A 24,392-nucleotide genomic window follows, 5' to 3' on the forward strand; every position below is an offset into this window, starting at 1 on the left:
GCAGCAAACGATTGATCATGGCGGTTGATAACACAACGGCCGATATCATGATGAGATCTCTAGCTTTATTCATTGCCTATCCATACCTATCTCACTACCTAGGTAATATCTATTGTAGTCACCAAACAACTCCATGTCTCCGCCCACCACAACCCAACTCACATGTCACGTTTCCGAAAACAGAACACCAACTAACAGCTGTCCAATTGGCCAATGAAAGGAAAACGATTGCGATGGCGGCAGGCATTCCTCTGCTGTGGCAGCAACCCATGCGAGGGTGACAGTCTGGACGAACTACAGCAGTCCTCGGTAGTATATCTTCGGCCTCTTTACAATATCTTAAGTAATTCCAAAGCTAGCCTTGCGGGGAATAACCCAGCACCCAGGCCAGGGAAAAAGAACCATCAAGCTTCTGGCAAGGCCACCTGGCCCAGATCACCAAACAGAAAAGGTCAAAAAGAATCGTCTGTGACGGGAATTGAGCCCGACGTGGGGGTCGAACCCACAACCTTGAGATTTCGGAGTACTCCTTAAGAGTCTCACGCTCTACCGATTGAGCTAGCCGGGCAACGGCTAATTGGTTGCTCAACATTGTCCGAGGTTGACTACAAGTCAACAGCTTTCCACAATATGCAGCCCTGGCAACAGTCACAGCGTTTTAAACTCAACATCCCTTCGAAAGCTCCAACCACCCAGTGCCGGCAACAGCTCGTATCCCAGCACACCCTCGATCAAAGCAGCAACCATGGGCGCCGTCACTTGGAACTCGTTTGTGTACCGGGTGTGCTCCGTGCTAAGGACGAGCGAGTTGAACATTTCGCCCAGCCCGAACGCAGACTGATGGAGCGTTATCTGGACAGCTGGAGGATTGGTAGTATCATGGCGATTGACCCGACACCAGCGTTGCAGATACTCCGACAAGAACTGAAGGGTAGGGCTGTGGCTGCAGTGCAACTCGATCCTCTTGGTGCTTGCCGTCATAGTCAGGTAATAGGGCGGTCGAAGAAACAGCTGGTCGGGGCGTGGTAGAGACGCCGCGTCGGGAAGAAACTCGACCTTTGCTCGTGGCTTGGAGGCGTCGACATTGACCTCTACCTCTGCCCAGTCGTCTCCAGGTGTCGTGGTGGCCTGGGCATCCCGAACCGGAAGCTCGGTTTGCTTCTTGTCGGTATCGAAGCAAGTAAGGAGGTTGCCACGAAAGATGGGAAACAATTCGGTTGGTTGAAGCTGAAAGGCCTGTTTCTTGGGAAGAGAGACGACAAACCCTCGCCGCTGCTCCGACCACGACGTGGCGGCCTTGTCCGAGTCCGCAACGGCTATAAAGATCCTGAGGCGAGAGGGGACCTTTTCCAGCAACTGCTCCCCCCACGCTTCGTGTTCAGAATCATCCAAAAGCTCGATCATGCTCTTGACCCATACTAGAACGCACCCGGTGACGCTAGCCACGAGGTCCAGTTTGTCGGGATAATAGGAGTCAAGCTCGGCGATCAAAAGATGCCATTCGGGCTCAGCGTCCACCTCGTGGCCCAGGATTTCTTCGAGCTTCCTGATGGCTGTTTGGAGTGCGCCATCCTCCTTTTTCCAAACGTCACGGATTCCGATTTGGGCTTTGAGCGGTCTGTCGTGATCAGTTAGCGTCAGGTATGCTCGCCTGTTGGCACACGTGTGGTGGCATGGCATTATTCACATCGAGGGCATGATTGCTGGCTTTGCGCTTCGCACCGGTTACTGATTCTGGAGGACAGTAACATCGAGCCGTGCGTTGTTCGTCTCTTTTAACCACATTGTTGATGCCACAAACTCGCTACCCTTTGTTGAGGGAGGCAGCATGCTTGGCGACCCCTGAAGGCGCGCGAGGCGCCAGAGCTGAGCGCGGGGATGGCTTGGCACCAAAGGGCGATCTGCAAGGCGGACTGGAGATTGCCATGTTCTTGTTAAGCAATGTCAACAAACGAGATGTCATATCTCGTGTAGGACGGCGGCAAAATTGCCGTTCTTGGAATAACAAGGAGTATGCATGTTGACTTTGGCGTTTCCCCTCGGTTACGTTCCTGATACTATGTAGTTCTTTGGGCGCTAGAGCGGCAGCCTGGAGTGGGCTGACGACTCATTTCCACAAGCAGAGCGGTCAACGTTTTAGAAACCGAGCTTCTGCAACAACTCCCGTGAGGCTGACCGAACCTTGGTGACTCGACAGAATATAGCCCAGGGTATCACCGAATCCCCGGAAGGGATGCTTAGGCAAGTGATGTGCTCGGTTACTGGAAGACGCGAGTGGGCGTGAGGAGCGATGCGAGTTTTGGACATAAAGAGGGGACCTCTGGCTGTCCAGGAGGTTCAACATCTTCAGCATCATCTCGAACATCCTCGCCCGCCTCTTTTCAACTCTACCACATTCTTCCCACCTACCACCACTCAATACATCCGTCACCATGGCTCCTCTTCCTCCTGCGGAGAAGCTTTCGCTTGCCGTCCGTAAGAATGGTAAGACAACCCAATCCCGTCTCTGCTCGCTTTACTAACAACCAACAAGTCAGAGACGAGTGGGAGAACAACAAGGCCGACCTCGAGAAGCAGCTTTCCGAACTCCTTGGCACCGAGTGGACCGTCGAAGCTGACCCCAAGGCCATCTGGCCTTACCACAACGACGGTTACGCCAAGGAGAGTCTTGGTTCTTGCATCAAGGCCTACGTCGAGGGCGCTATCTACCAGATCAAGTATCTGAGTGGAAGATATGGAAGCGAATTCGCCACAGAGATCAACGACCTCGCCCATGCTCATGTCTTGACTCTCGAGGTCGAGGACCAGGACCCAGCCCGTTTTAGCTACAATGGTTGCGATATCAAGGATGGCAAGCTGCGCATTCTGTTCAACGAGACATGCCTTGGCACCAACGTCGATTACGCCTTGCAAGAGAACAGCCTTTTGCCCGCCCTCAACGCCGCTCCCAGTGACAAGCCTTTTAGCTTCCACGCTCGCAACAGCATCAGACAGGACTACGAGCCCGCCATCGGCGCTGTCAAGAAGGACATTGCCGACCTTCTCGGCAAGAGTGTGGATGAGATCACGATCAATCCCAACTTCGAGGCCAACTTTGCCAAACTAAGTGAGAGCAAGCCCAGTCTCGAGGACTGGCAAGAACGGCTCGGGAACTTCACGCTGAAGTATTTTGAGGGCTTGGCTTACCAGATGAAGTACCAAAAGGTTGGCGAGGACGAGCTTATCCAGGAGGGTCTTCTGGAGGCTGTCAGCAAGAACGAGTACGCCCTTCGCATTGTGGACACCCTCACGTATGACTCGTATGGTGAGGTTGTGGTGGAAGATGGGGTGCTCTACATCCAGGCGAAGCCGGATACCTTCGGTACCAACATTGACTACGCTGCTCAGAAGCTTGTTGATCAGCTCTGAGAGAAAGAGATGCTTGGTCGAAGTGGTCTACGGACACATTGTTCTAGACCTGCGGTGCGCAGATAGATAGTCATTGATAGGAATACAAAGGACCCGTGTACATACACAAGCTGTCTCACACCATCGTCGTCCTACTCTGCTGCCTTCATAGTCGGAGAATATTTGTCAACGGTTTGGGACAGCACCACAGGAACGAGAGACTGGGGACGTTGAGGGGTCCTGGTAATTTTTGAAGAATACCACCTCCACCACAGCGGAACGGGATGCCACTTCGAGAATCGCCTCTATCCATCCTATGTCGATCATTCCCCTCAAGCCCCGTCGGATAAAATTGGAGGTTCGGCACCGAGGAACGGGGACACATGAAGACAGCCAGCCGTTATCAGCTTGCAAGGTACGGCGGCATGGATGGACGATGGGGTCATTCCCAACCTCGCCTACGTGGAGAATTCGAGCGATCATGTTCTACAAAACGTCTTCTCAGCTTTCACTCCCATTCTTCTTGGCGACATCGGTCCAATATCACCGGACAGATCCCTTTCGAGGCGTACAAGCATAACCTCTAGATTCCGCCGACGGATGCGCTGTTATACAGGCAACTGGTAAGTTACCTCACGCTAACAGACAAGGTATCTTCAAATCCACCTGAGGCAGCCTATTGGCTTCTCAGGAGCTAGACTCCAACCGGCTATCTCGAGCATCGGCTGGTCTGACTCTCTGCCTACTAGCGACCGAAACCCGATGAAGGTCAGAGATGGTGGGAGGCTCTAGCAAGCGGAAGACGGCGCTGGGCACTACTCGCACAAGACAGAGAAGGAGGTCAGGCCACTTGAAAGGTCAGTTTTGCCTTATTTGATGGTGAGGCGTTTCGAAGATCATGCAACACCAGCCTGGCCTCGAGGCTGGTCGGACTTGATATGATCGAGAAGTGGCAGTCTATATGCGCATATAACCAGGGCAAAAGCCCACCATCTGACCTCATCTCTAACCTTCTCTACACCCACACACAGATCACCCCACCACCAACTCTCCCCCAAAACCTCACACTTAACCACCCTCACCATGTCCACCTCCCTCCTTCTCCTCCTCCTCCCCACCCTCGCCCAAACCTCCCCAGTCCTACAACAAGCAACCCAAACCTGCTCCGACGCGTCCCTCTCGTCCCTGAACTGGACAGCCAAATCCTTCCACTACTCCTCCCTCCTCTCCCTCCTCGGCCCCTCCCTCACCTCCCCCTCCACCGCCGGCACCGCCTCCCTAACCTTCAACCTCTCCAACCCCGCCCTCGGCCCCTCCTTCGACCAGATCTGCACCGCCGTCTCCACCACCCCCAATCAATTCTTCTACCTTGATCAATGGTTCACCTGCCTCTACACGCCCCCCACCAGCACCGCGTCCAACCTCTCCCCACTCGTCGCCGACACCTCGGCGGCGACCTTTCGGTTCGACAAGCTGACCGGCCGGCTGGAAGTGAAGCAGGACTGGGAGTGCGTGGACGGGAAAGACAAGACTTATCCGACCACGTCTTTCAAGGGGCAAGGGGGGGTGAATGTCACTCTGGATTGCCAGGTGGACGTGTGGGCGAATCCGGAGTGGAGGGCGGGCGGGGAGGGGGTGATTGGGAACCAGACGGTGGAATGCGGGGTGGTGGATGTGAGTGTTGGGTTGGATAGTTTGGAGGCTATGGCTTAACGGCTACAAGATTGAGATCGGGGGCGTTTAGGTGTCTGGGATGGTGTTTTTAGGCGTGTTGGTGGTTTACCTAGGTAGTTTAGGTAGGGGACAGGAGTTTGAAGGGTTTGAACTTTATGACCTTGCTCTGAAACCTGACTCTACTCTTGTGTAGGCTACTCTTGTATCTTGGTCCTAAGAGTGAAAATCACATGTCCCATTTATTTTCAACCTTTGGCACGATAATCCAACCACACATCCTCAAATCCTCTCATCATCACCCCAACCCCTCCCACCAACACCACTTGGCCATCGCCACTTGACCATAACCACTTGACCATAACCACTTGACCATAACCACTTCACTATCATCCACCTGAACACCACATCATCTCCCGCAACACACCCACCAACTAATTTAAAACAGGAAAAACAAGAAAAGCAAGAAAAACAAGGAGTTAACCTACCTACTAGCCATAAGTACATACCGAAACCAAAGACAGTATATACTTCAACTCTCGTCCTATACCCTCAAGCAGATTTCAAACACCAGATATCCACGTACACACACACCATCTCCACCCCCAAAATCAAAAAGGTCAATAATACAATTGCCTCCATCCCATCCTAAAAAAAACGGACGAGCCAGTCTTTGGTAGTTTGTCGTCCCCATTCTCAAATCTCCTTCCAACGCAGAAGACCATCTTCATTCCCTTAGTACCTGAGCTATCAGCCATCCTCACTTTTCAACCACCAAACATATACAAGGTACCTTGCCCAACCATTAGAGACACCACTACCAAGTACCGCAAGCGTGTTTTCACGCAGCAAAATATCGATCTCTCCAACATTATCACCACCACATCACATCTTCACAGAAGAATGCCCCAAAGAATCACCAACACAGAGAGCCCACGGCCCAAAACCCTCAAATTTAATACCTCTGCTATGCTATACTACGCCATGCCTCCATGCCTACGCCCCCCCAAAATCAGCAACAAATTGGTATTGTAGAAAATGTAAAAACGTTTGCCTCCTCCCTCTCTCAAGTTCCTTCATCTTTTCCTCTCCATGCCATCTCCCCTCCCATACCTCTCTATACCCATGGTTTTTGCCTGCCTTCCTCCGCTAATACCATCTATGTGCCTGTGACATGTAGCGACTCCACCAAAACAAAAGAGAAATACAAAGCCGCTTAGTCGTTTCATGCCCTCGAGCAAGTCGGGTGCTTGCTTGCTTTTTCCGTCTCCGTCCTCCTCACATAGTGTAATCGCAATTTCCCCCGTCCGTTTGTTGTGGTGGTGTAGGTAGTGCTCTTCTCAATGGCCGTGATGATCAAAGATCGCAACTGCTAGTGCTGGATATGCCGAGTGGTCGACCCCAAAATGTCTGCATTGATGCTTGTCGCAAAAAGAAATCCCCCAATATCTTCACAAGAGCTGGTTGAGCAACATCTTGAAGTAGATGTTCCTTCTCAATGTGTGTTGTGTTGTCGCTCATCTTTGAGCCTCCTCCTCATCAAGTGGCTCAACCCTCACCAAGATCTCCTCAAGCAGACCCTCCAAAAAGGTTGGCACCTCCTTGCCCATACCCACAGGCTCTTGCTTGTCGTGGTGGTCAATCTCCTTGCACACATGCGCAAGCTTGTACACCAGCTTCCGGATCCTCTCGTGCGTCGCCTCGGCCCGCTGCTGGCTCGGCGTCACCGGCGGAAAAGGCTTGCCCGGCTCTGGCCTAAAGAGCTGCTGCAGGCTAATCTGCCGCCTCTTGAGCGCCTCCTCGAGCGCCGGGAAAATCACGTCGTTCAGCGCGTCCAAGTCTCCATTCGGGTTCGCCGGCGCTGGCGACGGGAACGAGGTTGGCGTCAGCGAACCCGGATCGACAGGCTCGCGATTACGAGGCAGTTCCTTCGAGATCAGCGGCGAGCTTGGCTGATGGGCAGGAACCTGCGCGCCATATCTTTGATAATGTTGTTGGACCTGCTGCTGTTGCTGATAGCTGTAGGGACCATTGTCGGGATACATCATCGGAGCGGGCTGGTTCGTAATCTTTTGGAGAGGCACTTGTGATTGTTGCTGCTGTGATCCCCGGTATGGCGGAATCTCTGGCAGCTTCATCGGCGATGCTCGAGTCGACGAGGTGTGAGACCTCAGAGATGGTCCTCGAGAATATCCACCAGGCCCCAACTGCAGAGCACCCATTTCCTGCTGGATCTGCTGCGCGAGTGCCCGTTCGTATTCGGGAGAGCCCGGGCCAGGTGTTCGAGGCACCGGTTTGGAGGTATAGGAAGCGCGAGGAGTGTCGTTAAGGTCAGCAAGTGGCTTCTCGGGCGAGTTCTCCCTAGAATACCTGCCCTTGGTTGGCGAAGAAGCACCGACGGGTTTTCGCTGAGGTGACATCTGCCTAGAATTGCCAGCCCCTGTGACTGCCTTCAGGGTATCCTTAGTATCCAGAGTCAACTTCGCAGGACTCGCCTCCCTCCGCCGCTCGCCATAGTCGTCAGAGTTCTCCTGTGTCCTCGCAGACCTGGCATTGGTTGCCGACTCGCCCATGGCGTTCAACATGCCCGGCCTATGGATCAGGTGACCACGCTCATTAACCAGTCGTACCGTCCCAAAATCCCACATGTCATCGTCGGTGCGGGACTGATTCTCGTATTGAGTCTCCGGCTCGTCGTCCACATCGTCCTTCTCAGGCTCATGCGTCGCGGCCCAGCGCTGGTATCGCTCAATGAGCTCCGTCAGGTAGCTGGTCTTTTTCGCGCGTCTGATAAACGGATGCTTGAGCAGTTCCTTTGCTGAAGGTCGATCCTTGGGATCTCGCTGCAACACCACCTCAATGAAGTCTTTGAAGGCCTTGCTGAACTGTGCCCCGTCAAGCCTGGGTGGAGGATTCTTAGGTATCAAAAACAGAACTTTCATGGGATGAATGTCGGCATAGGGAGGCTCGCCATTGGCAAGCTCCAGGGCGGTGATGCCCAAGGACCAGATGTCGGCCTTGTGATCATAGCCACTTTGCTTGATCACTTCCGGTGCCATCCAGAAAGGCGTGCCCACAAACGTGTTCTTCTTGGTCATGGTTGCCGAGAGTTGTCCAGAGACACCAAAGTCAGCCAGCTTGACCTGTCCATTAGACGTCAAGAGGATGTTGGCAGCTAGAACATGATTAGCCCAAGAACCCCAACATCCCCACACTTACAAAGCAAGACTCACCCTTGATGTCCCGATGAAGCTTCTTGTCCGAGTGCAGGTAATCCAACCCCATGAGCAGCTCCCGAACAATGATGGCAATGCAGTCCTCCCCAATAAGGCCGGGCTTCATCAAATCGGCACAACTCCCGCCAGAGCAAAACTCCATGACGATCCACAGCTCGGCGCCTTTGGCATACGACCCGTAATACTTAGTCACATGGGGCGACTGAAGCTCCGACAGGATGGCAATCTCCTGGATGATATCGTCGACCTCATCCTCAGCACTTTCTATGTCGATGATTTTGATTGCCACCGCCTGACCAGTACGCTTGTCCACCCTGTGAAATTTCTGTCAGCCCAAGCTAGCAGAATCAGATTGTTGTCACGGGTAGAAATACCCTTTGTACACCTTGCCGAAACTACCCCCTCCAATGCATGACTCCCGGGTATAGAGCAGCTCAGGATCGAGCGAGAGCTCTCGATCGTTGTATTCACGTTCCGACATTGTGGTTCTGCTGGTATCCCTTGCTTGCGGCTGTCAAGGTAGGTCGATTGGACGAATGTGTGCTGCTCTCGAAGGCTACGTTTGCTCTCGAGAGCAAAAAGAAGGAGAAAACTCCAGTCCGTATTATTGTTGGCCAATCGTGACGGACAATGCGAATGGCATGTAAGGGAGAGAGAGAGAGAGCAAGAGGGAGAGAGGAAGTTGTGAGTCGAGGGAGTTTGGAAGAGCGGAAAGTTGTAGTGGGAAATCGAAAAGCAGGTAGCCCACAGAAGCACTCGGAGGGCACGACCGAGAAGAAGCAGGAGCGAATGATCGGTTCGGTCGGACGAGTTCGAGGGTTGTGGATGCTCAGTTCGGGGAGCAAATTTCTTCGAGATTCGAAAATGGGTACTGTGTCTGTGTTTCTAATGGGAGTGAAGGAAGGAAGGGCGAGGCGCTCCAAGTCACAAATGCCAATACACCGCAATGGACAAGTACTCCAGGCTGGCTGGCTGTATAGCTGCTGTGGTAGCCAGATATGTACCTAGGTCATACAAAATGTACCTGGCTCGCCCACACCTCCTATTGTCTGAAGCAAGAGACAATTGGCCAACGGTTTGCTGCTGCTGCTGCTTGCTGCATCTCTCAACTTGCCAGGAGAGAGAGGGAGAGAGAGAGATAGGTGCCTTCTCGGCCTGCTTGGTGGCTTGCGGCGGTACCTTGACCTGGCGAGAGCGCTGTCTCACCTGGGCACGTCAAGGCAAGCTCAAAGCAAGAGTATGACGTCCCCCAAATGTATCGCGCAGTTGTAGGGGGAGGTTGCGAGTGAAGTGTGGGGTCTGCGGTGCTGGCCGTCTGAAAGGGAAAACAGATGGGGTCTTTCTAGGCGTTGTCCACACACCGTTGCCCGCCCAGCCAGGCGCAGCCGCCCAGAACCAGGGGAATTTAGTTTACGCTATGCGTTACAAACTAGCCGGACTTCCACCTCCACTTTTAATGCCTAGCGCCATAGCCACCCACACCAACCGAGGCATCTAAGGGCATTAATTTTCTACTTACTATTTAAATCCATCAATTTTAACGTTTTCATATACTGAAAAAGCACGTAAATACTATTTTTTTACTATAATTTTTATAATTTACGCTTTATATTGAACTATTTAAAACATAAAATAGGTTTTCACAAAAAATTAAAATTATTTTAGCATTAATAACTGAAGATTATTATAGCGCTATAATTATTAAGAAAAGCTCGAAATATTATTTTGTTAAGCTAAGATCATGGGTACGTAACATATTGTGTAAAAAAAAAAGACATCCAAAAGTAAGTGTTTGTCACAGACAAATTATATAGCAAGACTAAGCGGGAACTGCAGCAGGCTGTAGTGGCCAATCAAGGAAAAAGTAGCAGCGGAGCTGCAAAGTAATGGGGCGCTTACCTCTTAGCAGAGGTAAGCTAGATTACTACCGCTCACTTGTCAGCCGCGGTAAGCTAAGTATAGAAGTACCTGGAAGATAAAAGTCTATATATATAGAGGAACTAATTAGTAAAGATAGATAGTTCTGTAGTATATAATTTAAGTTATAATCGTCAGAATTTAGATTATTATTAGTTTGAGGTGCAGCTTTAAGCCTAGAATCTGAGTGAGGATGTGGGCTTTCAAAGGGTTTAGAGGAAATATTACTATACAAAAAGAGTGAAGAGCTTTTAAAAGCAAAAAATTATATTTATAAAGTTATTTTAGATATTAAGATTATTATAGATGTTAGTAGCCAGAGATTTTTCATGGAGTTTAACTACCTTAGCTAGTATGCGTGATCATAGCGTCAGGCATTAAAAGTGGAGGTGGAAGTCCGGTTTATACCGCAGAGCAGCATCTTGGGACGAGTGGCCTGTGCCCCTCTCCCCCGCACACTACCCGGCTTGCCGCCGCTAACATCTGGTCAGGGGTAAGCCTGCCTCCCTAACCCTGTTGACAAGGACAGAAGCTGGCGGCGGGGTTGCTGTTGACACCCCACGAAGAGACAGCATAGCAACAGCTGCTCACTGATGGCTTGAGATGGTTGGAGAAGATGATCCTTGACTCTAACACCCATGTGCCTAGTCTGTGGCTGATGCCGTGAACTACCTTACCAGATATATGTGACATATGTTCGTGGCCATGTTGGCTCTCAGATAAATCTCAGACAGATCTTCTGCCACACATCATCGCAGCATGAATCCCCGCTGATGAAGGTCAAAAACCTCCGGATGGAAGCAACAGTTGTATGATCTCCTCATCGAAAGCCATCGCAAGACTCAACACACTGTAGCCACAACCACTCTTCCCCAGTCATACTTAGGTACCTATCTTGACTAGCCAAAAAGAACATATTCTCCAGTTTTGCCCAATCTGAACCCTCAAACTCAGGCGACGAGTGTGAGCTTCAACTGGAAATTACACCCCCTTTCCCCCAAACATTCAGGTAACTATGCACAAACACACATCATCCAATCGTTTTTAATCTTGACTGAGAGTGCTCAGCTTCAGGTAAGCCACCTCACCGAGGTGTTTCCCGCTCACCTTGTATCAACCAACCGATTGCCCATCATTGGAGGTTGACATGACAATGAGCCGATCATGTCCAGCACACTCCGTACAAGTCAAATGTGGCACACTAAAAATTGCGCATCATCCGTAAAAGGACCCGACAGATTGGATACCAGAAGCTGTCTCCTGCGCCATGAACTTGCATGGTCTTATGTTGGGTTGTGGTTTGGGTGCCCATCATCCATCACTGACATCAACTCATCATCAAATCCCTGGTCACAGCAAAAAACAGTACAAAACATACATACCCTCATTGCACAATCACATCAGCACAAACAACCATACTTCACAAAATAAACACCACCCATCTATTCTCACTCTAACATTTATGCACAAAACCAACGGCATCAGAGCACCAAAAATCTTAGCATCTCTTCTTCGCTAACGGATCAAACCCCCAATCCTCACCCATCCTAATTCACGCAGCAAAGCCGACACCCCCATAAACCCCCCATAAGAGCCAATACAGCCTCTCCCATGCTGAGCAAGTAAAAAGGGAAACGTAGACGGAAAAATGCCCAGTAGCAACTAACCTCCCCATTCCAAATTACGCCATTTTCTTCCTCCCCCATCTAAAGACAAGAAGGAAAAAAAGGAACGGGATAACACAACCCACGCGCTGCTTTGCAGGCCTGCCTATAATCCATGTTGCAGGCCCAATCATCTCTCCGCAAGGTCCCCCTCTCTCGACTTCTTGGTCTTCAACATCGCTTGCCTAACCCTCTCACCGATGGCCCTAATCTGACCAGCCGCGTCCAAAAGCAATTGGCTCATCTCCTCACCCGCTGCATTAGCACTACTTAAGTTCTTCTTCATATCCTCCGCCAGGACTGTCCGCTCTAGAGACATCAACAATCCCGCAGAGGTACTCGGAGACCCTGCATCCTCGGCAGATAGAGCTACATAGCAATCGACAGCCCCTAGAAGCTGTTCCCTGATCTTCTCCGTCAGGTCATGGATATTACGACTCCAAGCGTCCTCCTAACTCTCAAATTCAAGCATCACCGTTCCGTTAGCGAGGCCAGCCTCCTTGATAGTTTGATCCAGGAGGTCGATCAGGTCCACACCACTGGGTGATGTCTTGAGCTCAAATGGTACCCCCTCCATGCCTGGAATGGGTGGCTCAGCCTTGATCCATTCGTAAATTCTGGACACCGTATCGTCGAGGCGGAACCGCCTGATAGTGCGGCCGTTGCTGTGCCTGATCTGAATGCGCGTTGTGGTCTTGGGATCGGCGGCTGGCTCCGAGTGTGGCTGATTAGATGGAATTCTGTCAAAAGCCGACTCAACCTTTGGAGGTTCTGCTGGTGACTCCTCCGCCTTCCCCTTGCCCTTGTCGTCCGCAGCCAGGTTGCCAGTTGAACGGGTTAGCGCATCGGGGTCGTCGATGTTTGGCGGCGAACCACCCGTGGCAGCCGCCAGACTGTTCTGAAGTGCGAGCTCAAGCTGCTGCTCCTCCGTCAATCGATCGAAGTCGATAACGCGCTCTGGCCTCTTGGCCTTGGTGACGGGGTTTTTGCTGTTGGCTGCGAGGCTGTACCTATCAAGGAACTCGACAAGCTGAGCGTGAAACTCCGAGGGCGATGGAAATGGGATGCCGCTCCAGACCTTGACCTGTTCACCAGTGCGGGGGTCGACAACCGACACATGAGGATAGTTGTTGGGGTTCTCATGGGTCTGGTTGGGAAAGTAGAAGTTGATGTACCGCTCGGCAGAAGGATCTAACTTGTCGTACTGCAGAAAAATGAAGTTCTCCTTGATGAGGGCGACAATGGCTTGGTCCTTCCACACATCGCGGTTGAGCATCTGGCATTGAAAGTCTGAGGAGTCTTGCAGGTTGACCAACAGCCACTTCTTCTCCTCCTTGCCTTCGTCGCGGGCCTCCTCCCAAGAGAAGTCGGAAATGATGTCGTATGGTGGCCTGAAGAGCTCAGCCAGGCGATCTGCCCTACTAACCGCAGCACCGGCTGGTCTAGAGGCTGCTGCCGGAGCACCGGCCGACCAAGCTGATGGTTGTGCGAACGGGTTGTTGGCTCCAGCACGCCTACGGGCTGCAGCGGCAGCTTGTCCGTGTTCCCTTCTAGCACGAATCTGAGCAAGTACCGACTCATGATCGTCGTCGTCAAAACCGCCACCAGGGGCCACGAGCACCTCAGTTGTACGTGCCATGGGAGCCCTAACGCCATCGTCGTCGAGGCCTGCGCCACCACCCCCAGCCCCAGACGCTGAAGGATTGTAGAACTGCTCTTGCAACTCCCTAGCCAAGGCAGCATCTTCGTCTTCTTGAGCCGCACGGGCAATGCCGGCAACATCGTCGGTATCGGAGTCGAAACCCGGGTCCTGCATGTCGTCGTCGCTATCGTCAATATGGATGACGCCTTGGGCATCTTCTCTGCCTTGGGAAGGACGGGGACGGTTCGAAGCTGTGGTCAACGCAGGGGTTTGCAAACTTTGCTCGATATTTCTCTGAAGGTCGAGGTCTGAATACCACATGCTGATGGCCTGGGTGGAATCGCCGCACATGTCGATCATACGTTTGGCCACGGCGTGAGACGTTGTCGTGACCGACATGAATTCTTGGATCTGCTCCTCGTCCATGGTTGCTGATGTCTAGCTGAGTCAAGCTAAGTTAAGTGATAAGAGCTGTCGTATGTCAAGATATGCGGGAAGTAGTATGCCCTGTGATGTCCGGCCGGAAGAGGAGAGTCGAAGGGAGTCAGTCGGTCGAAAGGTTTGTGGTAAAAGCCCACAGAGCTCGGAAGGAAATATTGAGCGCACGCTGCGAGGAAGCAAGCGGCGGGAAGAGAACGGTTGATCCCAAAAGTCGGTCGCAGTGGCTCTCCGGAGGAAGGTCTTGGGGAAAAGTCGGGCAGAGGAGAGAGCCCAATGTCGATCGGTTTACTCAATCGCCCTCGTGGGTTGGTCGAGCGTGTGTCGAAGCAGGAAGAGTTGGGCTGCAGCGGCAGAAGGAAAAAAGGTTTTCGGCACGAGGCGTCGTAGCTCGGGGCTTGCGGGTGGGAACTGTGGGTTATGGTTTGCGAGGCAAGCAAGAGTGAGGTGAAGTGGAAGAAAGCTCCAGCTGTGATCGAGAGTGGGATGGGTAGGTGGATGGAGATTGAGCCCCGCGTTGCTCTTGCTTCCAGGTTTCAGCTTCGGCTGGGTTCTTGTTCTGGTGGGTGCGGAGAAAGAGAGCAAGCAGGTTGGGGAGTGGTGCTTTGGAATAATTGACTGAGCGATAAGATAAGATTTGCTGAGTGAACGCGTATCTCTGCTGGGTGCCTGTCAAGAGCAGAGCTTCGATGGGGGAGGAGTTCGTTTGGCTGCCCGGCGGTTGCTGGTTTGGAGGGGACGGGACCTGTGACGCAAGACCGACGGCGGATCCCGATCTCTTGGCACCTGGCAGGGTTAGGGTTGCTTCACTTGTGACATTCAACAACTCGTTCCCTGAGGGACTATTGTTCTTGATGGGATTATCAGCGGTTATTTGACCAGTTCTATGCCATTGTATTTGTCTTGTAGTCAGGTATATATCTAAAACATCCTTGAACAAATATCCACTCCTCGAAATATCTCAAGATATTCCTCGTTCTTTCCTAAGCAGAGCAATGATGTCCTCTCTCCTCAATGACATCAACAAGATGTGCTCTTGTCGTTCCTCTTCTTCCTCGTTTCCAAGCAATTGCATGTTTGCCATAAGCCGAAAGACCCTCATCGGCTCTGCATAACCTCATGGCTTCCCAACGTCGTGATGAGAAGCAATGGCGTGATATCATGATGCCCCTACCCAAGCAGCTTGAGGGACTCCTTCCATTCCTTCTGCACGTCCAGGGACCTCTCCTTCTCGATGGAACCCGTAACCAACCCCTCAACGTCCTTTCCCAGCTCCGTCGTCTTGAACTCCACACCCTCAGCCGTGATCTTGCCCAGCTGAATGGCGCCCTTGACCGCCTTGGCTCTCGCGATCCGCTGTGACTCCAACCCCGTGTCTTCCGCATCGAGGTCCAACGTCGAGAGGAACCATCGGATGATCGGGACAGCATCACTCCCAGCCGCGCCTGCCACGGCGGCAGCTTCCAGAATATCCTTGGCGCACTCGTACCAGTACGTCTTGCGGATGACGTCGAACTCGGGTCGGGTGATGTACGGCTTCGCGGTGAATACCTGGGCAGGCTTAAACTTGGGATCGATCGACTCGATGGCAGTGATGACTTCCTTCAGAGTTGAGAGGGGATTCTTGCTCATATTGCCCCGGTTGTATCCCTTCGACAGAGTCTCCAGCGCTTTCCACTTGGTCACAGTCTTCAGATCCAGTCCACGACTGTCCTTGGACGAGGAAGCAGGTGTGTCGACGTCCATAGCGTCGCCGTCCTTGTCCTCCTCCTCGACATCCAGGTAAGGCGCGACGATGGTCTTGATGTCGGGAAGCATGTCACCGAATCCATCCCAAGCAGTAGCAACGCGCCGGAGGCACTCGAAGGCGTGGGGGCGATAGACATCATTATTGCGCTTGGCCTCCCGAATGGCAACCTTCTTGTAGGCAGCCACCAACTTGTCATCCTTCTCCAGTAGCTCCTTGCTGAGCTCAACAAACTTCGGGAACGGCTCGAGAAGCTTCTCCTTTCCAGGGAAGGTCTTGAGAATGAGAGCCTTATCATAGACCGGCCAGAGGGTCTTGACGTGCTCAACATTGACGTGATGTGTGATGGTCTTGGTACCTGCCACGGACTCGGCAGCATCAGCCACCGTAAGGGCACCTCCATGCTTGAGTGCCCACTGAGCAGTGGACAAGGTCTTGTCCGCGAGAGAGACAATCTCTTTGAGGTACTTGGTCACGCTCAGATGCGTGCCAGCGTGGGTGTCCCACACCTCCTTGAACGCCTTTTGCGTGTACTCATCTGTGTCATGTTTGCCCAGAAAGCTGAAAGGGACGAGCAAAGTCTCCAGCGCGTTGAAGTGATCAGGTGAGATCTTGGAAAGGGCCAACACAACATTGGCAACCTTTTGCCTGCGAGCGTCGGTGTCTGACTCGAGGTAAAGATTGATGAACTTTTCGATGAAGCGCTGCTTGGCAGCGTCAGGGGCGACGCGGAGTAGGTAGGCGGTAGCGCGAGCGTAACCCTGGCTGACTTCGTCATTGCGATCCAGAGTGTGTTTCTCCATCAAGTTCAAGAACGTCGGAGCATGCTTCTCGAAGTTGATGCCATGTTTGGTGGACAAGCTCCAGATCGCACGGCCACAACCAATCTTGCTTGGCATTCCTATCGCAGTCTTGATCGTCTCAGACAGTTTGGGCACCAGTTGGTCCATGACCTCTGCGTCGACATTGCGCAGGCAGTCCTCGATGGCCTCGCCAAGAGGGCCTTGCGAAACGGCATTGGCACGAAGCTTGTCAAGCTTGTCTCTGTTGGCTTCACCAACCCGCTGGTAGTAGTAATTGATGGCCTCCGGTTCAATCGTGCTCAAGAGACCAAGAAGATGAACCATCAAGGTGGGAATGTAGGGCTTGAGTGCGCTTCCGCCTCTCTTGCAAATCTTGACGACCGTGCTGACACAGAAGTACTTGACATCGTCGGCTGAGCTCTCGATGCCCTTGTCTGAGAGCAAGAATGGCAAGGCCTCGTTCATCATGCTCTTGGCTGTGGCAGAAGATCCAGAGTCTTCGAGCTGACGGACCAATGTTGTCGAGAGAGCCATGCAAAGCTTTCCAGCTGCGTTGCGAACAGTTGCCTTGACGTCATCCGCCACCTTGACGGCGGCTGCCCAGATGTCCTTGTAGTACTTCTCGTATTTGGGGAAAGGTCGACCAGAGATCAGTTCGGCAATGGCGGAACAGCTGGCCTCGCGAACACGCCACTCCCTACCCAGGATGCTCTTGAGGAGGTCGTTCATGATGTTGTCGAACTGGGTCTCCAGCACAGCATTCGGATCCTTGACGAGGGCCTTCCAAATGTCGTTCATTGACCGTTGCACATTGGTGTTTGGGTCGAAGCGGTAGCGATACAGCTTCGGGTAGAGCTTGGGATCCACTTCCGAGCTCGAGAGGATGTTGCTGAGGCCAAATCTACCGAAGGCTGATCTGGTCGACCAGGTGGCCGCGTTGGTGGCCAAGGACATGAACTTGTAGACCAGGCTGGGATCTCCAACCTCGTTGGCGAGACTGACAATGTCCTTGTAGGACGTGATAGACTTGCCATCCCCAGTCGGCAAGGCGCCAGCATCAAACAGCTCCGTCTCCTCCTCCACCTTGATCTGAGGTCCAGATCCAGTGAACGAGGCGACCAAATCCTTGGTCAGGTCGCTCTTCAACCCGGCGTCGCCCTTCTCGTACACCAAGGCCAGACCCCGCGATGCCGTCTCCTGAACCAGCTCGTCCCTCGCGCTGAGCAGGCGCATGAACGCAACCTGGCACAGCCGCAAGCGCGACTGCACCTCCTCAAGGTGCGAACACCGCTGGATCAGGCAAAAGAGCCAGATCCCCGACGCCTTCAGCAGCGACGGCTTGGTTGTCTTGCAGTCCGCAAGCAACTTCTCCAAGACCGCCACCAGCTGAGCGGCGCGCCTCGGAGCCCAGTACTCACGGCCGGCAGACTCGACGTCGACCGTGAGCTGGACCACCTCGGCATCCCAGCGCGCGACTGCAGCCGCGATTGCCTCGCCCACCGCGAAGTGGACCTCCACCTGCTTCAGCTCGTACAGCGCGTACAGCTGCGCGAGCATCTTCTCCAGGGTCTCACCCCAGCTTCCGTCCGACGGGAGAGACAAAGCCAGTCTGCCCAGGGCAGCAATGGCCTTCTCGTTGCCTTTCTTTGCGTGGACAACGAGGGGGTCGACAAAAGATTGGATCAGGCTACCCTGATCCTTCTCTCCAAGCCCAGCAGTCCAAAGCTGGGACCAGGCTTCGAACAACGTCTCCTGCGTCGAGACGACGGATGCGGCTGACGCCACCTCCTCCAACGTCGGGAAGACGGAGGCGATCTTGGCTGCGCGGTCTGCAGCGCCGGTCTTGGAGTAGTACACCAGCCGCGAGGCCAGGTGTGCCAATGCGAGGAACGCGCCCTCCACTGCGTTCAACTCCGCCCCCACAGCCGTCTTCAAGTTCTTGGTGATGTCAATCAGGCTGGCTGTGACATCGTCAAGTTCTTTGGCGGGGTGTGACGGGTGGGCAGCGAGAATTCCCAGAGCCTTTGCCCCGAGGGTACGCAACTCCTTTTTGTTGGACTTGATGAGAGGCAGTAGCTCTCTCGAGCGCGGAGCGAGAAATGCCAAGATCACCTTGGATGAAAACGAGGCGAGGTCGACAAATGAACGAGCACAGGGCTCGATGATCTTTGGGGCGTCATCTCTTAGCATGCCCTCGAAGGCGGCAGTCAGCAAGTCAGTGAATAGCAGCGCGTCGTCGCGCGTGAATTGGACGTGATAATTCCGGATAGCTTGGCGGGTTTCCAGGTCGGACTGGACCAGAGCTTCTAATCTCTGCTGCCACCCGGCGTCGAAAACAAAGCTATCCGCCAGGGCGGTCAAGAAGAAGATCTTCTTGCAGTAATCGACGGCAATGGGGAAAGCCTGGATCATGTCGCCGGGGTAGTTCCTAAATAGCGGATGGGCATCGATATCCATGCCACCCTCTTCCGTTGACTTGCGCGTGGCTCGCCCTGTCTTAAAAAACACGTCCACCATCGCCGGCCATTCCTATGATGGGTATGTTAGTACAACGAGATCTTACTCTAGCACGAGTAAACAGATTCAGACAAAAGGAAATGTTCCACTTACGGGTAGGTCTTTCGACTTGTCCTCGTCATCATTCACGTGATATGTCCACGGATCAAGGCCCTTGTATCCCTCTTCCACGACATCATTTCTCTCGTCCAGTCGGCCCGCAACAGCAATAATGTTGATCCACCGTGCTGTGACGTCCGAGAAAGGCAGACAGTTGTTGGCCCATTTAGCAACAGCGTGCCTAGTGCTGCGTACTACCTTTTCGTCTGTCTCATTGCCGAGCAGCATGTACGAGATCAGGATCGACTGGAGCTCGAGTTCCACCCTAAAGTCGTTGTGTGGAGGCTTGAACAAGGTCGATACGCTGGACAGCGCCGAGTCAATGTTCACCACCACGTCCGGGGTTGGGTCCTCGGAGAGTGACTGGAACAGCCAAGCAGCAAGGCCCGAACGGCGGTGGTCGTCCATTTTTGTACCCTTCGCCAGGATACCAATCGTCTCGTACGCTCGTGAGCGCAGAACACTGTCGTCGAGTGACTGCTGGTGAGGTCTGGGCCAGCCTTGGGAGTGGATGAACTGTCTGAGCATGTGAATCAGGTTCACCCCGATGCTGTTGAAATCCGTCTTGCTTGGACCAATTCGGGCTACCCAGTTGATGAACTCAAAGAGGGCTCGGTGTAGTTTGGTTTGCTCCAAACCGGAAGATTTTGGACCCGTGGGACGTTGGTCAATGTCCATGCAGGTGGGATCTTGGCTCTCAACCTTCTTTTCGAGATCCACATTCCGCTTGAACACTGCAAGAACCTCATTCGTGAAGGTGGTTGCAATCTCTGACTTGCTGAGCATCCCCAGGATTCGAATCCGATAGGGAGGTTGTAGTTTGGAGTGAGCGTCGTAGAGCTTGCTCACAAGAGTCTTGTCCTCCAAGGAGACAGAAGTTCTCTTCAGCAAATCCTCTCCGATTCCAGAGATGCGGTAATCCGTGCTGGAGGCTGCATAGAGAGCGGGAATAAAGCGCTCGAGGTCGGTGAAAGCACCACTGGCCAGAAAGTTGGCAGCAAGAATGCGCGTCTCGGGCAAGTTCAAACCTCCAGCAGACGGGTTCCAGGTGTCCTTTTTACCTGCAAGTGTCAGAAAGCTGATGTCTGCTTCTGTTAGGCCGGGTGCCGGCTTGTCAGCCGAGGCATTGGCGGGTAACAACAGGAGCTTGCCGAGCCATTCAGCAACGTATTTGGCGTCTTCGGGGTGGGACAACCCCATGGCCTCTCGAAAGGTAGCATCTTCTTTGCTTCCTCTTGAAGGAATCTTGATGGTAGGGAGCATACGCAGAACGACGTTGAACAGCTGACTGAGCGAAGCCGAAGACCCAGTTCTAATGTTTTTCAGCGCCTTGGGCACGAGCTGCTGTTGCTCATAACGTTCAAGCCTGCCAACACTGTGTTGGATGTAGATCAAGTCAAAGTGCTTAATCAGGGGAGAGTCAGTCTCCTTGAACTGATCCAGTAGAGAAGCAACTGGGAGCACGATTCTATAAAGTTGTCAGTTCCGATTCTTTGCTAGAATAGAGAAAGGTAGAAGGAGACGCGAGCCATGAAGGGTAGACGTCAGTGGCTATCAAGTCATGTTGGGTTGACAAGCCCCAGCAGCCACTAGCCTTCTTGTGAACTGCCTCGTTTCTCCACTCAAGCAAAGGACCACCTCTGCTCAAGTTGAGGACCTTTTCTCTGCTCAAACAAGGTGTAGAGGTGCAGAAAAAGGAGGCCAGGGAGTATGACTTACGTTGGAGATTGGATAAGCTTGTTGATGTTTCCGCATACCGAGATGACCTTGTTGCGGACCCGAACATGTGGGCTTCCGGCTTTGAGAAGGATTGGGCAGAGATAAACATTGAGTCTCTCCTGAAGCTTCTTCTCGTTGGAAGAGGCGCTCAGAAGCGTCCACTCTGCTCCATCAAGCAAAGAGATGTCTTTCTTTTCTTCCTCGGCAGAGGAAGCCATCTTGCGAGAGGGTTATGGGATAAGAACCAGTGGCTGGCCTTGATCAGGATAGGCCTATACGAAGTCGTTAGATCCCATCTCGGGTGGTTCCATAATCATCTAGCGGGTCGGACAGGCAAACCTTGGACAACTCTGTGCCTCTTTTCGAGTGGAAGAGGTCTCTCTGGGAGCCTCGCGGCGGTTTACCCCTGAAGAGGGTCGAGAAAACGATGCAATAAATCGATGAAACGATAGAGCAGATGAATTCGAGTCGACTGAAGGCTTCGAATGGCAGATGGTGATGATGGAAGCGTGGTGCCCCGATGGTGATGGGTAGCCTCGCGAGAAAGAAACTCGAAAAAAAAGGAGATAAGTAAGGTAGGTAGGATGTATCCGGAGTATTAGGCAGATAGCCAAAACACGCGGAGTTGTTCTTCAGATGTGGGCGGGAGCAAGTTGAGATGACAGTTTGGTTTCTGCACCTCGAGTGCTATCCAAGCAGACAGCCTAACAAAGCAGGCCCAGTTGGAACTCTGTTAGATGCAAAAGCATTGCCAATGGGTAGCAATAGGGGTCGTCCGAGGCTCTCTCTCCGTTTGTCCTAAGGCTTCTCGACGAGATATACAGTCCAGAGGTGTTCGACGAGGACTACTCAAGCCAAAGAATAGGCCTACTGCTACAGTCAAAGTAATATCGGAACTGAGCACCCAAGGACCGTCACCGGAATGGCCGTATCTCCTCCAAGAACACGCTGAAGAACTGCTCCAACTCGATGTTGGACGGTCACAATATTCAGGGGGTAGGAGGTCAGGGGCCCACGGGAACTGGAGGCAAAGATACCAAGACCAGACACTCCTCAGCTACCGGTTACCGGAACCGTTAGTTCCCCTGAGATGTGGAAATGAATTGTCGCAACGCTTCGAGCTGCTCAAACGTCAAAGCAGCCATAAAATTGCGATGGGAAACCCTTCTTGAGGCTAGATACCTATAGGAGGTTCAGCCCCTCGATAGGCCGCCAACGCAGTACGACTCGTGGTCGCAACAGCTTCCTAGGGGTATAGAAGAGAAGGGGATGCTGGTATTCCTTTTCGAATAGCTTGGCGATGAACCGGGTATCTTAACAGAAAACGAAGAGACGTGCCACTAATAAACCAGACGCCGTTAGAAAGATAGCTGCTGGGCAGAAAAGGTGCGCTGAGGAGACGGGATGTTTGGTGTCCCAAAGCTAAGCCGGCGATTGTCGAAGAGTCAAACTCAAGGAAGAGGCACAAGAGAATGGAACGAGAGTAGTCCAATGTCTAAACTGGATCAGCTTCCGGGTATATAACAAAGAGGACGTCGTCGCAAGCCCAGTTGCCTGTGTAGGGGGGAGGCGACGTTGTCGAAGGGTTGATGTTTCCTATGTTCCCTCCAGGCTTCTTGAGGTCTACGACAGCACCTCCCAAACACAAGTGCCAGGTGCTGTGGAGGGGCACAAGAGCCCACAATGAAATGACTAAGCAGATAAGAACAGATGAACCATTGTTCTGTTTGCTTCTTTGCCCAACGTCCAAGGTATGTTACTGGCAGGCAAATGCATCTGCGCTATGGGAATTGAGATTTCCCAAAATGCCTCCATAAATAAACCTGTAGTCGAACGTAGCTGCTTTTGAAGTAGTCATTCCCCGTGTAGCATTGAGGTACTGAAGGGCTCAAGCACAAGGAGATCCTGTCAGCCTCAAATGCGTCAGCCACATGGGCGGGGTTGGGAGTATCTGGGCTCATGTACCATGCTTGGCAAACGGCTCTTGGCGCTGTGACCAAGACAGAATTGGTCACCGAGGTGAAGGGGCTCCACTCGCGAATAACCTCACTTCGTTGCGGCTTCGATCTTGTAGATCAACGCGATTGAAATTGGATTCTCTGAAACAGTGTGGCTAATATTTCACCTAAGCAGTCAATGATAGTTCGTCTAGGCCTGAAGCTTGCTCCTCGAGACTATGTCCTGGCCTGCCTTTGTTTAGAAGCAACTCCTATGACAGACAGATTATACGCCCAATGACTACTTCTACACGATTCCACCAGCTTCCTGTCCTATGGAGGCAACGAACTTCGATATAGACGTCTCGGGCAGCCCTGTCCATGTCGTCACGAAACAACAGTGCGCCAATACTATGATGCGCCCAAGCCCCATCACCCTTATGCTGAATGTACCGAAGGGAAATCTGATCAACCAGGATATATCGAGCCGCATACTGAGATCCCGCCAGCACTCCCCTCTCCCGACATACAGGAAAAAGACGGCAAGAAGCCTTCTAGGGAGATCCAATATGCCATGGGGGGGTGTTATACACCAACTCTGAATATCCCAGCTTCTTGTTTCCTACCACTTCTGAAAAGCGATGATGTCGAAGCGGGCAGTCCAAAGGCGGCACATCAATGTCTGGGCATAATCCTCGAAATAAGGCGGGACATGCCTGGGTGATCCCGGCACAGACTGTCTGCCGTGGTCTCTTTGCCCTGTTCCGGGTCAGTCAGAACAAAAACTTTGCCGGCGCGGGTTATGCTGTGGGAAAATGGGAAGATGGCATGGATGATACTCAAATCACAGCAGTGGAGCTATTGGATCGACCCATCGATGTGCCCATGGTGTGGTGCGACGCACGGCAGCTTGTTTACAGAGCAAGATCGATCGTGTCTCGAGCAAATCTGGTTCACAATTCCACAGCAGCCAGCTGTCTCTACAAGACCTTGGATACCGACCTGCCGAGCAAGTCACTCTCCCCTCTCCGTCCTTCAGAAGGGAAGTACTAGCCACGACGGCGATCTCATCAACGTGTCCCCACGATACGCCCTAGAGGAGATATTTATCTTTCCTGCTGGCCAGGCCGGTGGTGGTTCACAGTAGCCATCGGAGTCATCAGCTGTTGAGAGATAGGCGTTTACGCCATCTTCTCGTGTTCTTTGAGCAAACTCAGACGACCATGTTTCAGTTACGCCTTCGTTCAGCCACGCCGAAGGTTACCACAACACGCCCCAGAGTAGGCCGAGCCCAAAGGTTCCATCGATAGGTGCCGTATGGGGCTCGAAAATAGATCAGATGCCCAGCATGAAGCTGAAAGTCCCAAGGCACCTTCACAACTTGTTCTGGCCAGCCACGGTTGACCTGGAGTCCTGTCCCGCCCGAAATACCAAGTAGAGCCGGCAGGCAAGATCCCCAGCAGATAAGACCCACGGCAAACAACACCCCAAAGCAAGAAAACTGCATACCATTGGGGAGACGGCCGGACCGAACGATCCAGATCGAGCCAAGAACGGGTGGCGTCCTGGAATCACGGAGAGGAGATCAGCCTGAACAAGCCCCCTCGTATACAGC

At 52.7% G+C, this 24,392-nt stretch overlaps 7 protein-coding genes and 1 non-coding gene across 8 annotated transcripts; 3 read left to right on the forward strand and 5 right to left on the reverse strand.

Annotated features, from left to right (window-relative positions):
- Nucleotides 1–350: 350 nt before the first annotated feature.
- Nucleotides 351–3,408, forward strand: QC764_105870 (uncharacterized protein; the record flags this gene model as incomplete). Its single annotated transcript, XM_062941828.1, has 2 exons — nucleotides 351–2,484; nucleotides 2,534–3,408. Exons 1-2 carry the CDS (start codon nucleotides 2,433–2,435, stop codon nucleotides 3,406–3,408), a joined length of 927 nt encoding a protein of 308 aa, XP_062804727.1. The 5' UTR covers nucleotides 351–2,432.
- QC764_0007150 lies at nucleotides 482–568 on the forward strand. Its single transcript has one exon. It is a non-coding gene; the product is annotated as a tRNA-Lys (tRNA).
- QC764_105860 (uncharacterized protein) lies at nucleotides 649–1,680 on the reverse strand (the record flags this gene model as incomplete). The annotated part of the gene is made up of 1 exon (XM_062941827.1): nucleotides 649–1,680. The coding sequence occupies one exon, from the start codon at nucleotides 1,678–1,680 to the stop codon at nucleotides 649–651; it is 1,032 nt and encodes a 343-aa protein (XP_062804728.1).
- Nucleotides 3,409–3,816: 408 nt separating the features above from the next.
- QC764_0007170 (uncharacterized protein) lies at nucleotides 3,817–5,299 on the forward strand (the record flags this gene model as incomplete). Its single annotated transcript, XM_062939814.1, has 3 exons — nucleotides 3,817–4,010; nucleotides 4,156–4,227; nucleotides 4,419–5,299. 3 exons carry the CDS (start codon nucleotides 3,817–3,819, stop codon nucleotides 5,098–5,100), a joined length of 948 nt encoding a protein of 315 aa, XP_062804729.1. The 3' UTR covers nucleotides 5,101–5,299.
- Nucleotides 5,300–5,599: 300 nt separating this feature from the next.
- PAK6 (Serine/threonine-protein kinase PAK 6) lies at nucleotides 5,600–9,704 on the reverse strand. The gene is made up of 3 exons (XM_062941829.1): nucleotides 8,669–9,704; nucleotides 8,292–8,608; nucleotides 5,600–8,233 (listed from the first exon to the last, which is right to left on the reverse strand). The coding sequence occupies exons 1-3, from the start codon at nucleotides 8,773–8,775 to the stop codon at nucleotides 6,576–6,578; spliced, it is 2,082 nt and encodes a 693-aa protein (XP_062804730.1). The 5' UTR covers nucleotides 8,776–9,704; the 3' UTR covers nucleotides 5,600–6,575.
- A 2,622-nt stretch (nucleotides 9,705–12,326) lies between these two features.
- Nucleotides 12,327–13,943, reverse strand: ubx2 (UBX domain protein Ubx2; the record flags this gene model as incomplete). The annotated part of the gene is made up of 1 exon (XM_062941830.1): nucleotides 12,327–13,943. The coding sequence occupies one exon, from the start codon at nucleotides 13,941–13,943 to the stop codon at nucleotides 12,327–12,329; it is 1,617 nt and encodes a 538-aa protein (XP_062804731.1).
- An 844-nt stretch (nucleotides 13,944–14,787) lies between these two features.
- On the reverse strand, nucleotides 14,788–21,058 carry ECM29 (proteasome component M29; the record flags this gene model as incomplete). The annotated part of the gene is made up of 3 exons (XM_062941831.1): nucleotides 14,788–19,034; nucleotides 19,116–20,589; nucleotides 20,841–21,058. The coding sequence occupies 3 exons, from the start codon at nucleotides 21,056–21,058 to the stop codon at nucleotides 15,126–15,128; spliced, it is 5,601 nt and encodes a 1,866-aa protein (XP_062804732.1). The 3' UTR covers nucleotides 14,788–15,125.
- A 12-nt stretch (nucleotides 21,059–21,070) lies between these two features.
- On the reverse strand, nucleotides 21,071–21,985 carry QC764_0007210 (uncharacterized protein; the record flags this gene model as incomplete). Its single annotated transcript, XM_062939817.1, has 3 exons — nucleotides 21,071–21,112; nucleotides 21,180–21,312; nucleotides 21,954–21,985. The coding sequence occupies 3 exons, from the start codon at nucleotides 21,983–21,985 to the stop codon at nucleotides 21,071–21,073; spliced, it is 207 nt and encodes a 68-aa protein (XP_062804733.1).
- Between the last annotated feature and the right edge of the window lie 2,407 nt (nucleotides 21,986–24,392).

The sequence above is a fragment of the Podospora pseudoanserina genome, chromosome 1 (assembly GCF_035222485.1).
Source record: "Podospora pseudoanserina strain CBS 124.78 chromosome 1, whole genome shotgun sequence".
Classification (NCBI taxonomy): Eukaryota; Fungi; Ascomycota; class Sordariomycetes; order Sordariales; family Podosporaceae; genus Podospora; species Podospora pseudoanserina.